This window comes from Prorops nasuta, unplaced genomic scaffold (assembly GCF_024137725.1).
Source record: "Prorops nasuta isolate Cenicafe-Biocafe unplaced genomic scaffold, Cenicafe_Pnas_1.2 PNAS00015, whole genome shotgun sequence".
NCBI lineage: Eukaryota > Metazoa > Arthropoda > Insecta > Hymenoptera > Bethylidae > Prorops > Prorops nasuta.
Window position 1 is genome coordinate 2813764 of NW_027116812.1, and position 14316 is coordinate 2828079.

The window sequence follows — 14316 nt, forward strand, 5'->3', positions numbered from 1 at the left end:
ATCAACATTAAAAGTAGCAAATCTAATGTCTGTTTTAATCTCATAGAAATTTTATTTCTCTATATTTTTAGTGCGTAATATATTAAGAATGAGGGGTTCGCGTGGCAGATTACTATGAGTAAAGATCGTATAAAGCCACGTGCCATTCAATTTGCAGTGGTGGTGTTTAGACAAACCAGCGCTACCTAATAATATTTATATTATAAAAAGTTAATAGTGTGATAATTGAGTAGTTCAAAACAGCGGTGCCCAAACATCTACAATTATTTTATTGATACTAACTTTTGAATATCATCGTAAGAAGCGTTAGACTTAATTTTTATTATACAAATTTCAAACAGAAAGAAACAGTCATCAGCTAAAAGAAACATTTGCCTCTGAATGTGCTGTTCCAGAAAACGAGATTTCAAGCAACAAGAAAATAAAATAAATTTCTTAATTTTTAGTGCAATCTCTAACAACACCGTGCCCTGTTCTATCATAATCTCTACCACATCCCTTACTAATTTATTGTATCATCAACTTACCTGACGTTGTTTCTCGTAATACTTAAATGTTAAAAAGAAAGTCTAATATTCGATGGTTATTATACAAAACATCAGGGCAAATAGAATATCAGTAGAACAAATCAATAATTTTAACCACACAGCATTTTGATTCGTTCCCATTATTATTTTCTAATTATTCATATTATTTTTTCATAGTATAAATTACTTTATTTATTGAACATTGAAAATAATATCGGAGTAAGTTTGTAAAACGTTTGAAAGTTTTATATAATACGTAATCTTTGCGATGAGAACAGTCTGACTGTAATTAAAAACACATGTACTGATTACCATATAGTGCATACAGTACCTACATCATCGATGATCAGGTTTTCAAAGTGCGTTATTTTTTCAATTAACTTATTGAAGCTTTTTGCAAGCTATAAATTCTATTTCTCATTTGGGAGTTTTGGATATTTTCATTTAAATTTAATAAAGCTTATAGCACACTGTATTTCCAACAATAAGCTTCTTAAACGCACAAACTGAATTTGATACATTTAAATATTTTAGGATTATTTTTGTTACTACATGTGTTAAATGTATTGATAAATCATAAATACACTTTTTTTAACGATATTCCTAAATTTTATATATATTTTGTTCAGAGTATGCTTATGAATTAGATAAAAAAAAAGCTATACATTAATTCTTTACTGTGCTAGATTGTATATGTAAAATACCTTTTTCTTAATGATTTTTTTTTTATATTCAAGCTTCACTTTTAAAAATTATCTTCTGATATTATATTTTTATGTAGTCTTAATGTAGTGAATAATGGAATATGTAAACAAATGAACTTTGAAAGTAAAGTGTGAATTAAAAAAAATGGTAAGGAAAAGAAGTTACATATACGGAGCACCACGAAGCAACAAAATATCACTTCAAATTACATGCTAGTTTTAGAAAAACTTCATGGGGGCATAATTTATTTTATATTATATGTATATAAATTATAGAAATATTATCTGCAACGAATAAGTTAGGATGTATAATCATGATTAATGATTAGATGTAACCAAGGTTACTCGTGGCCCTCGTAGCTTCAACGCCAAATTGAGTAGCGGTCATTAGTGGCCGTCGTAGCATTCAACCAGTTAAAAATTGTCAACCTTAAACCATATACACACACAAATATGTTTTTGCAAATTCCGCAAAAAATTTCTCGTGTATATAGAATAAGCGGTAAAATTTCTGTAGGACTTATAAAAGCGCGTGTGTGTGGCCCAAAACTTAACGACTTCACTAAAGAACGTATAGTAACGATTTTTTTAGATTCTTTTACCATTTTATTGGAGCTTTCTAGCCTTACGACTGTGATAAACCCACGTGTTCTTAAAAATGATGTTAAAAATGGCAAATTAATAACCGAAGTCCTATAAATCCCTGTCAATCGTGAGTACAGCAGAAAACTAATACGATAATAGTTTTATATAAATACTCATTCTGAGATTCCTACTTGCCAAAATAGACTACAATGTATACAATTTTTGCAATAATTTTTGTCACTTTGAGTGCCACTTTGTTTGGTAAGTAACAGACTTTATAAAATTTGTCATTACAGGCAAATTGAATTAATTCCCGCAAATAACTCTGTTATATTATCAAAAATTGATGAAAACAGCTAGAAAAATATGCAATAAAAAAAACAGTTCCTTTTTAAAAACGTAAATGTTCTTATAATAAAAAAAAACTAGTGTTAGTATAAAGCGTAAGCAATTTTAATTTAGCAGCTTTGTAAGTATCAAGATAGTTTTTGCTTCTCTCAAAAATGACAAAGATATTTAGTTAGCTATATAAACCATAGCTAATATATTCTATAGATGTAGTACCTACAACTTGTTTCACAACAATTTTCACCATAAAGAAATATCACTATTTTTAGGCACTTCAGCAACGCAAATTTACAGACTGCGCATTGATGAAACGACTGATATTAAAAATGCTCCTTACGTGGCGGCTATAATATTGTACAACAAATTTCATTGTAATAGTGCTATTATTAGCCCTCAATATGTTCTTACCACGGCAGGCTGTATGTTAATGATAAAAAATCGACTAAAAGACGTCCGAATTCATACTGGATCGAGTAGCCTCTTCAGAGGTGGTGACTCTCATAAAGTAGAAACTTATTTCATGCATAATAAAACTTTACACGAAATTGAAGAAGGTATATTGTATACAGTTGCCCTTTTGAAGGTAATGCTCTAATTAAATGATTCAATTGTTATCACCATAAAAAGCAATATTTTATTTCAGCTGGTAAGCCCCATGACGGTTCGCCCTACGCAGAAACCTATCCGTATTGGGCCCATACCAGAAGAACTCTATTACAGTGACCCTGCGCAGTTCTTCTTGGTATTCTACAGAAAATGTAAGAATACTTTATAATAAAACACACACATTAACGTGTAATTTCTTCTAGCCACTTTAAGATTTTCAATGGTTGCAAAACATTTTTAAATGTACTGTTATATTGCTACAGTTTAACAGGATTTCTCATACTGATATTGCACAGCAAAGTGCCACAAAGCGCGTCGATGTACGGCACATTTTTTGTCTGTATATCTATTTTAAAATCATTATACTATTTTGTTGGTATCACGAGCGATTACTTTTAATGAAATTAGAATAACAAGAAAAACAAAGGAGAAATATATTATTAGACTAATTAAATAATTAAAACAAAAATCTTCCGTTGAAAATCTTTTTTTAATAGAAGGAACGGCTTGTGCTTTTAATAAGACATTATAACAAAATTAAAATCAGTGATTAAATAACGTAGTATTATTGACACATGCATTCAATATGTATAAAGTTGGCTTGTCTTAATCTTAATTCGTCAATTTTGCACATCGAGATTATAGTATTTGCCAAAAAGTGAAATTCATTACATTATCGGAGAAATTGTTAGCAAAAAGTATACAATATTTATTACATAGATTCTATTTTTCATTTTTAAAATTAATCATTATTCATTTATAGAATTATGAACCTACATAAATCGCGCTGCAGCTAAATGCTCTCAAACTTACCTAACCAAAAACTCATTGTAGTATTTTTAACAAGTTTGTTAATGTATTTACATTAAATTAACCTTATTTTCGACCTTATCAATCCTTATTTAGAATTCCTTTAGCTTTTTAAAGTGATATCAAGTAATTTTTTCAACAACGATTTATGTTATTTTCATGACAAATTGGAAAGATAAGAAATATATCGTTGAAAGTTGGATTATTTTTCGAGTCATATAAATATGGTATGAGTATAAAAAATAGGTATACTCTGAATTATTTTAAAAATATCAGTTCCAAATATTAATATTATCATCTGATTGTCACAAATAATTAATTTATAGGGTACGGATCAGTTGCGGGCTGGGGGAAAAATTGGGCAGGAGAAGACAAAAACTTCGATATCAGAAAAACGGAGGAAGCCGTAATTCAAAGAATACTTCGCTGTAAAAGATTTCTTAATGAGGCTGGATTAACTATTTATAGTCATACCGTCTGTGCTTACCACTTTGTTCAATATTTCGTAAGTACCGTCGAAAAAAGACATTCTCTGTAAATCGATCATTTTTTTTTACAATGACATGGACTATTATAAAATTCTAAATATTTTAGGGCAACGATAGCAGTGTTTTAGTTTATAACAATCATCTCATAGGATTGGCTTCCTATTTTGATATTCGGGTCACCAATCATGCTAATCGTGTATCATATGCCAGCGTCTTCACTTATATCTACGATCTACGGCATTTCATACAAAATATAGTGGGAGATCTGAATAGTTTTCCCCACTATGGTAAATCTATATCTGGCTAAATGCTTTCCAAATTCGGATGATGAGATTGCTGAGGATATTCGATATAAGGAAATGTCCTTTTATTAAAGTTATTCAACATCTACACGACATTTTCAAAAAGTTGGTTATATGCTATACATACTTGACACTTAATACTCGAACTATCGACTGGTCGATATATTTAGGTATATTAATGACATATATCTTTCTTAGAAAAGTAGCAGTGAAGGAACAAAATAATTTGTAATATTATCGAATATATTGGTTTAGAAAAAGTTATAATATTACCATAAAATATGGAATGAAATTTAATAAAAAAAATGTCTTATGAACAATTGATACAACTCATCAAAATGAAAGGTCGGTAGTTCAAGTATTAATCTTTTTCTTTGCACTGTTTTAATTGTTCAATGCAAATATAAAAGCCAGATTCTCTCCTGTGATATATATTTTAATAATTAGTTATTTCGTATGTTTGCTTGTTAGAAAATGCGGTAGATTTTATTATTCATATTTATGAACACTATGAAATATAGATGATAAGAGACTTAAATATGTAAATACTCTGAAAATTAATGTACTAAAATTATTTTAGGTTAAGGTTAAAACCCCATTAACCTTTAAATTAATTTGAAACATTAAATAGTTCTTCTTAGGGATATATTCATACATACCGATTACGTAAATACGATAGTGAAAAATAGAGTAACTTTAATATTCATGGTGAAACCATGAAAAATGCACACTCTTATGGATATTAAGCCTACTTTTATAAATAATTCAAATATATTAGCACAGTGTATTTCCAAAAATCTTCTTAAACGTTCCCACAAATTCAGTTTGACATATTCAAACATTTTAGGATTATTTTTGTTACTACTTGTGCTGAATATGTTGATGAATCATTAATACATTTTTTTTAACGATATCCCTAAATCTGAAATATATACTTCTTTCAGAATAAATGTATGATTTATATAAAAAAATAACTATACATTAATCCTTTACTGTACTATACTACATATATGAAATACCTTTTTCTTTGGCAACTTTTTATATTCCAGCTACACTTTCAAAAATTATCTTCTGGCATTTTATTTTTATAAAGAAATGAATCTTCAAAGTAAAGCGAGAATTTAAAAAAATGTTAGGAAAAGGGTATTACAGATGCAAAAACACAAAGTAAAAGATTAAAGAATGCGAGACTTAATTCACACACAAAAATGCAGCGTTTTTGCAGTTCCACAAAAAATTTCCGGTGTACAATAAGCAGTAATATTTCTGTAGGTCCTGTAAAAACGCATGTGTGTGGCTCCAAACTTAACGACTTCACTTAGCAACGTATAGCAATAATTTTTTTAGTTCTTTTAATATTTTATTGTTAGCTTTCAGCCTTATGGTTGTGATAATTTTACGTGCTCCTAAAAAAACGATGTAAAAAATGGCAGATTAATAACCGAAGTCCTATAAATCCCCGTCAATCGTGAGAACACTAGAGGACTAATATCATAATAATATTATATAATTATATATTGTAAGCTTTCTGACTTATCATACAAAGAGTGCAATGTTTAAAAATTTTACAGTGATTTTTGTCATTTTGTGCCTAAATCTTTTTGGTAAGTAAATAAAACTGTGAAATCAAAAATTTTCTGCCAACTCTATCAATTTCCTCGAATATCTCTTTTAACCACGTTGTTCTCTAAAACTGATAAAAATAGCTAAAAGAGCATGCTATAAGAAATACACGATTTCTTATCAAAAACATAAAAAATCTTAAATATTATAAAAAAATAGTGACCTTAGCATAAAGTAAAATATCATTTTTAATAAGTTTATCTCTGGAAGCTTCGCAACTATCACTTTAATTTTGTCTTGTCTCATAAATGGCAAAGATATTTGAATGATTTAAGCTGCAGCTGGTGATATATGCTATACGTGATAATGGCCTAAAATTTAATTGAAAAAAAAATGTTCACAAATGTAAAAATGCGACTACTTTTAGGCACATCAGCCTGGGATTTTTACAGACTACGTAGTGATGATACAGCAGAGCTTGCAGATGCTCCTTTTCTGGCGGCGATAATGGTGCTTCGAAAATTTCATTGTAATGGTGTTATTATTAGTTCTCAATTTATCCTTACCACAGCAGCTTGCATTCTTAGTCAAAGAAATCGGATTAAAGACATCCGAATTCGTGTTGGAACGACTGACCTTTCCAAAGGTGGTGAAACTTACACGGTTCAAACTTATTTCGTTCATAACATAACTACACGCGAAATAGAAGAAACTATGCTGTATACAGTCGGTGTCTTTAAGGTAGTATTCGAAATAATTATTTATCACCATTAACAGCAATGTTCTTTTTTTAGCTGGAAGATCGTATAGATTTCGGTTATAAGCAGAGACCTATTCGTATTGGTCGCCTACCGAGAGAGATTTTTCATAGCGACCCTTGGCAAGTCGCCTTACCATTCCTTGGACATTGTAAGAATATATATACATATATATATATATATATATTATTTGAAAAACCTAAAATCATGTAATTTCTCGTAAATACTTTGAACCGGTCCTATTATACACATTTTCAAGTGTTCAGTTCTATACAAAGAGAATACACAATTGACACGATTGAATTAAATATATCACATTATCAATGAAAATTGTTAGCAAAGCTATACAGTTCACACTGTTAAAGCTTCTATTTCGAATCTTAGCAAATTGATCTATAATCATTCCTATCGAAGAATCTGCATGTTTGTAGATCAACCTATAAATTACTCCCTGTAAATATCTCGAAAAGTAGTAACAAATTTATTTTAGGAGTTTATAAATATCATGAATATTTACAATACATTAATGTAGGGGCAACCCTGAAAAAACTTGTAAAGCTTTCCTTTAGATTTTTATAATGGTATTGCATCTATTTTTTTAAGAATGGATTATGTTACCTTCAAGATAAATGGAAAATAAAGGTAATATCAAGTGCAATACAAATTTGCAGACACATTAAGACTATTAACAATGTAAAGTTAACTTAGAATACTTGAGTGCTAGTAAAATGTTTTAATTACATAAACAATAGTTACAAAAATGATCATTTTCACTTTGTAAAATAATCAACTTTGTGTTCTTTTAACATGTTTAGCAAGCATAGTATGAGAAATACCCCAAAAACCTTCAAATCAATTGAATTCGTTGGAAATTTTTCACAGATTAAATGTGATACGAGTTTGTTAATATGATAAAAAAACTGTAAAAAGTCAAAATAGGCAATTCAACTTTCTTTAAATTATTATAAAATCATCTTTTTAAATACAATGACACAATTTTGCATATAGTTAATACATTATCTTTATAATCATGATAAATGAGAAGTGCATTCTTCGTAGATAATAAATCTGGATTACAGGTTTGAAATTATTAATGAGAAACTTTATCTGATTAACACATCTACTTAATTTGCAGATGACGGAAAAATTGTTGGCTGGGGAAAAGATCGGCGAGGAGATGGTAAACAATTTACCCTCAGAAAAGTAACGGACACAGTAATTGAAAGAATTCCTCGCTGTAAAAGATTCATGAACCAGGCTGGCTTAACCTTTTATAATCATACCCTCTGTGCTTTTGTGGAATATGCGTTCTTCGTAAGTATATATATATATATATATATATTATGGATAATGTGTACATTCTTCCTGGATACATACAATATCTTTACGTTAACATATCACACGTAGGAAAGAGGCTCGTAAATAGCTCTGCGAGAATATTTGGGAATCGTATCATGTTTGCCTTATAATGATACTTATATTAACGAACATATTTACAATACCTTTACCAATACTATTTCTGATACTATAGATAAATTTTAAAATACAAAAAAACTGCATTTAAATTATCTGCTCCTATTACTGTCAAATTTATTTATCATGTTTATTGATCAACATTTATTAGTAAATTTTGCTACATTAAAATTTGGTCTGTGGTAGGGTTCGAACATACAACCTACGCTGATCTCGAGCTCTGCAGCTTTCTGACATTTTGTCCACTCGATTAAAATATAACTTAAACTTTATACAAACTTTGTTAATATGTTTTAAAAAGTAACATATTTTTCATTTTTTTTATACATGCTCTGATGGTAGTTTATCAAAGTTGTGAATTAACCGAGTGGACAACATGTTGAATAGTTTATAGTTTGAGATTACAATCAGTTACTGTTTTAAATCTCACAGTGAAAAAAATTTAATACGGTAAAAAATGTTGGATGACAAATATAAAATGCAGATATGAAAATAAAATAAGTAAATTAATTAATTGCATTTTAGCAATTATTTAAACGCATTGGAAATAGTATTGGTAATAGTTTTGTAAATAGACTCGCTAATATAAGTCTCGAGGAGATGGCGAACTCGCGCGTGATACGATTAGTGGATAGTCTCGCAAAACGACTTGCACAAGCCTTTCTTTCTACACTCTGGGGACTATAAAATTATAAATATTTTAGGGCAGCGATGGCAGCGTTTTAGTTTACGACAAGACTCTTATCGGATTGGCTTCTTATTTTGATGTTCAGGTACTCACAAGTACTAACAGAGAGGCATACGCCAGCGTCTTTACTTATGTCCACCAAGTGCGAAAGTTTCTAAGAAATGTAATAGATGATATCTATACAAATATATAAATATAATATGAATAATAGATTATAATAATCCGAGTATAAAAATTCATTTTGGTCGAAACTCTTCGGGTATGCTTGGCTCTAAAATCTTCAATCTCAGATTAAATTGAACTTTGTATACTTATAGACCTATTTTCATCCACTGATTATACATGAATATGGGAGTGAAATTGATGCAGAATTTTAATTTTCACGATGAAAAGCATGAAAAAACGATAAAACGATTAATGTTTCTATTAGATTCTGAAATAATTCAAATCAAAGTTGTAGCTATCAAAATGTTTTGTAATAAAAGTTTTATAAAATATTCACGTAAACTTAATGGTTTGGACGGGAGATTAAAAAATATGCTGTAGAACGCTATATATTTCTAGTTTCATCCTGTTAGTTTTTCTACAAGGTATGATCATGCTTGGACGCGCCACAGTCGTTTTTCCAGCATCCATTATGCTTTAAGATGAGAATGGAATACCGAAGAAAGTTGCATCAGGCTATATACAGGATTTGATGGGGAAGTTGTTAATATAAATATAAGTGTGTCTGTTTAACTTATCCCAAACTTATGAATTTTAACGGAGCGAATGATTTTAAGAATGCAATTCTTAAGAATTAGTTCATTTACCTTTTAAATAGAAAATGATTAAGAATGAAAAAATATTTTAGCAAAAGTAAATTACGAGAAACTGATTACAGTAGTAGCAAACTAGATACAGTGTGATTTACAGTCGTAGTCAACATACGATGTATTTCAATGTTTAAATATAATAAACAACAAGTTTACAGAAGTAGTTTAATTACTTCAGTGTACAGAAAATCTTATTGGTCTTTAAAAGTAGGTAAAACTGTATACATTTTATTTTACACTTTTTCAAGTAGCAAAATTAACTACTAAAAAAATAGGAATAAAACACAATGTTTAATTTTTCTAGTAAAAATTTACTTGAGATTTTGTTAAGGGCCTATATTAAGGATAACCCGATTATATGTATATAAGGAACTGATATTGAGTCCCTAGAAAACTATATACCACTATTTATATAAGCCTGAAGTTAACAGCTCGTTTGAGCCTTATGTGAAAACACATCATAAGCCAATATAATCCTAATTTGTCTATTAATCTATAAATAATACAAGGGCATATCCATAGGCGTACCAGACAAGTTCACAGACATAATACTTGTACAAGGAAACACTTAGGATTAACCTAAGCTGACTTAGTTGACCGACCTAGCCCTGATTTCAAAAGTCATCACAAGAAAATCTCTATTTTTAGCCAAATTTAAACCTTCGTAGTACGTAGGACATTTCTTAAGATTTTTTACCGAGGTTCTTGCGATATATACTCAATAGAAAAAGTCTTTCAAATCGCGACAGCTCCTTCTCGATGCTTTTACGGTAGACGAAAAATGTTTATCATAAAAATTTGTTAGAATTATTATCAATGTTATGAAATGCCGTGTACTATTAATTTTTTTAGTATACACTACATTATTTTATCGATGGCCTTCTGGCCTTATGGCTGTGATAACTTTGCATGCACTTAAAAATAGCATTAAAACGGCAGATTAATAACTGAAATCATATAAAATCCAGTGGATCGTGAGTATATTAAAGGGTTAATATGATAATAGTTTTATATAAATACCCATTTTAAGTTTCTTACTTATTAAAAGAGCTACGATGTTTAACAATTTTGCAACACTTTTCCTCGTTTTGAGTGCAGCTTTGTGTGGTAAGTAACAGTGATAAAATTGGACACTTTTAGCCATAATTTAATTAATCCCCTCAAACATCTCTGTTCACAATGTTATATTTCCAAAAACTTTTGAAAGGAGCCAAAAGAACGTGAAATGAAAAATACACAATTTTTTTTGAAGAAAATAAATTACATTATAATATAAAGAAAAACAATGACCTTGAATAAAGTAAAAAATTGGCTTGAGTATACCTCTGCAAGTTTGGTAAATATCACGATATAATTACGTCTTATCTCACAAATAAAAGAGCTATTATATATTTTGGTTACTTGGCTTAGATAATTTATCATGTACCTATAAATGGTACCTACCACTTAATTGAAAAAAGTTTTCACAAATATAGAAACATCTCTACTTTTAGGTACTCTGGCCTATGAATTTCGCAGACTGCATAGTGATGAAGCGGCAGGGCGTAACGAATTTCCTTATATGGCAGCTATGCTTGTGAAGAATCGTTATCATTGTAATGCTGTGATTATCAAACCTCTATATATTCTTGCTACAGCAGCCTGTATTCTTCATCAAAAAGATCATATTAAAGATATCAGAATTCGTACTGGAACGGATAGCATTTATGCTGGTGGTGAATTGCATGAAGTAGAATCTTATATCATTCATAATGTGACTAAAGATGATAGGGATGCAATCGGTGCTTTGAAGGTAATACGTTAATTAAATATGCAAATATTTATCTCCATTAATGACCATATTTTTTTCAGCTGAAAAAAAGTATACAGTTTAATGATAGACAGAAATCTATCCCTGTTGGTCCAGTACCAAAAGAGCTTATTGATAGTGACCCTTGGAAGATCGCCTTGCCATTCGCTGGAAATTGTAAGAATGCATAGTATAGAATAATATGCAAATTTTTAAACTCTTGCAGATATTTTAAGCAGTTAAACCGTTTTAATCCATTTTCGAGAGTATTATTATATTACAGCTTATTAATAGGGTTTCTCTGATAATGGCTGATACCGACATTACATAGCAAAACGCTTGTCAATGATATAGCGTTATATGAAGATGAATTCAAGGTTATTATAAAGTTTTAGTGACGTAGAGAATTGTTTCTTCTAATCAAATAGTTCAATGTTCGAAACTAAATATATTATAATGAAAGCAATTAATTAAAAAAATATTTGAAAATCTTACTGCTTTATCAAGAGGTGTGCAGTATATACTACTTGAACCAAACCGCGTCAAGAACCACACCTACATACAGCCGGCTCAATGTGACACAATTCACATTGAACTGGCAGTATGTAGGTGCGGTTTATGACGGAGCTCAGTTAAAAGTGTGTACGCACCCTCAGAAATAAAAGCTTCCGACGTGACTAAAATGCTAAATACCTTTCAAATGGATTTTCAAATAACGTACTATTATTGAAATGTTTTTCCCTCTGTAATGTTGGTACGAAGGATTTCATTAAACTACGTTTTTTTCTAATCTTCATGTGGCAGGTTTCTAGAATGAGATTACAACATTTGCTATAAAATAAAATATACCAGATTGTCTAAGAAAATTATTAACAGAAAGTATACAATTTTACACAAATATGCTTTTACAGCTTATATTTTTGCATGTTTGTATAGAAAATGAATCAATATGCTCATCATTCACGCAAATGAATCAGTATTTTGTAAATAAACTACAATTTCTCCCGGTAAATGACCCAAAAAATTAATCAGAGACCTATTTTAGTATTTTTAATAATCTTGTAAATGTTTACATTCGCGTAACTTTGATTGCAACCTATTGATCATTACAAGGATTCCTTCGAATTCTTTTAATAGCATCATGCCTATTTTTCAGCAACGGATATTGTTATTTGCATAATAAATGATAAAGATACGTATAGTATCGCTAATTTTATATCTGTTATACAAGTGCAATATAAATTTACAGATGCGTTAACACCTTAACGAATCGACGACAGCACAGATGACTTGCATCTTGGCAAAATTTTCAAATTACAATCACAATAGTAGTTTTAAAAATAGGTCCTCTGAAACATTTGTAAACTACTATTTCCAGCTAGTCAAAAACAAAGTTTTATATTTTTCAACAAACTTAGTGAACAAACTGTTAAAAATGCTCGAAAAAAGTTCCAATATATCCTGCAATTTGGTCCATATAAGGGTATTTCGAGCATCAGGTGTAGATAGAATAATTTAATATCACATTTTTAAGTTATGAATTAATACATTAATTTCATTAATATGATGAATTTGATACATGAGTCGTTTAAAGATTTTAAATCAAATTTAGATTATACGTTTGAAATAATTAAAAAGGAATATTTTCTGGTCAACACACATAATTAATTTGCAGGGTACGGAACACTGTCTGGCTGGGGAAAAAACCGAGCAGGAACGGACAAACACTTTAGCCTGAGAAAAGTGGATGAAACCATAATTGAAAGATTTCCTCGCTGTAAAAAATTCCTCAACGACGCTGGCTTAAAATATTACGATCATACTCTCTGCAGTTACGTTCGATATGCTTTCCTCGTAAGTGTGGCGAAAAAAATCATTATTCATAGATTCATATCTTTGCCATGACATAAAATTTAAAAATTGTAAATATTTTAGGGCAGCGATGGCAGCGTTTTAGTTTACAACAATACTCTTGCGGGATTGGCTACTTATGCCGATTTCGAGGTGATCACTAATGCAAACCGTCCTGCTTACGCTAGCGCCTTCGCTTATATCTACAAACTACAAGATTTCGTAAATTCCTTAGTATAGAAGATTATTATTCATATCTATAAATAATATGAATAATAGATGATAATAATCTGAATATGCAAATAATCTGAATATACATTATGGCTAAAATTACTCTGGTGAGGTTCGGAAAACGTCGGACCTTAGATTAACTTGAAATTTCGTATACTTAAGAAACTATTTTTATATCCTGATTATACGAATCTGCTAGTGAAAACAGAAGTGCCAAATTGATTTTCATGGTGATGAACACATAAAATTCATAAAACTGGTGGATTTCTCTACTTATTTTCTGTAATTCAGGTTAATATTATAGTTTTCAACATGATTTTCAAAATAAAGTTTGCATAAAACCTTTACCTAAATTTATTAGTTTACTTATAGGAGATAGAAAAAGATGCCATTCGAGATGCTACGTATTTATATTTTCTTCCTTTTAAATTTATCATTTTTGGCAGCGCGACAAGTCTCAAAATTAAAAAATAATTACTACAAGTTTTGTAGTAGTGATGTCAATAATTCCGACAAACATCTTAGTGTTTTATATCATTTTATCTGTTATATCTGTATATTAACACTAGATATACCAGCGATTGAACCAGTCATTTTGACTGTTACTAGTATAAGTGTCAAAAACGCAAATTATTTTTACTAACAACATATATACAGTAATATAAACTTTATAAAATTAATTCTTTAGTTATAACTAGAAAAGTCATGATATCATTACGAAAAAAAAATATTACACGTAGTAGGAATTTTAAATTGAAATACCGAAAGCAGTCATTTT

At 29.6% G+C, this 14316-nt stretch overlaps 3 protein-coding genes across 6 annotated transcripts in view; 2 read left to right on the forward strand and 1 right to left on the reverse strand.

Annotated features, from left to right (window-relative positions):
* The window catches only part of LOC136779182 (GTP-binding protein RAD), a 55313-nt gene that overhangs the window by 24035 nt on the left and 16962 nt on the right, over positions 1-14316 (reverse strand). The window lies entirely within an intron of this gene.
* Positions 5846-9073, forward strand: LOC136779185 (trypsin-like). Of its 2 annotated transcripts, none has more exons than XM_066736621.1 (5): positions 5846-5974; positions 6361-6674; positions 6728-6842; positions 7827-8005; positions 8869-9073. In XM_066736621.1, the coding sequence occupies exons 1-5, from the start codon at positions 5923-5925 to the stop codon at positions 9043-9045; spliced, it is 837 nt and encodes a 278-aa protein (XP_066592718.1). In that variant the 5' UTR covers positions 5846-5922; the 3' UTR covers positions 9046-9073. The 2 variants fall into 2 exon arrangements, with proteins under 2 accessions (XP_066592718.1, XP_066592719.1); XM_066736622.1 differs by having other exon boundaries at positions 6361-6659.
* On the forward strand, positions 10669-13885 carry LOC136779187 (trypsin epsilon-like). Its single transcript, XM_066736625.1, has 5 exons — positions 10669-10774; positions 11161-11459; positions 11519-11633; positions 13132-13310; positions 13392-13885. Exons 1-5 carry the CDS (start codon positions 10723-10725, stop codon positions 13545-13547), a joined length of 801 nt encoding a protein of 266 aa, XP_066592722.1. The 5' UTR covers positions 10669-10722; the 3' UTR covers positions 13548-13885.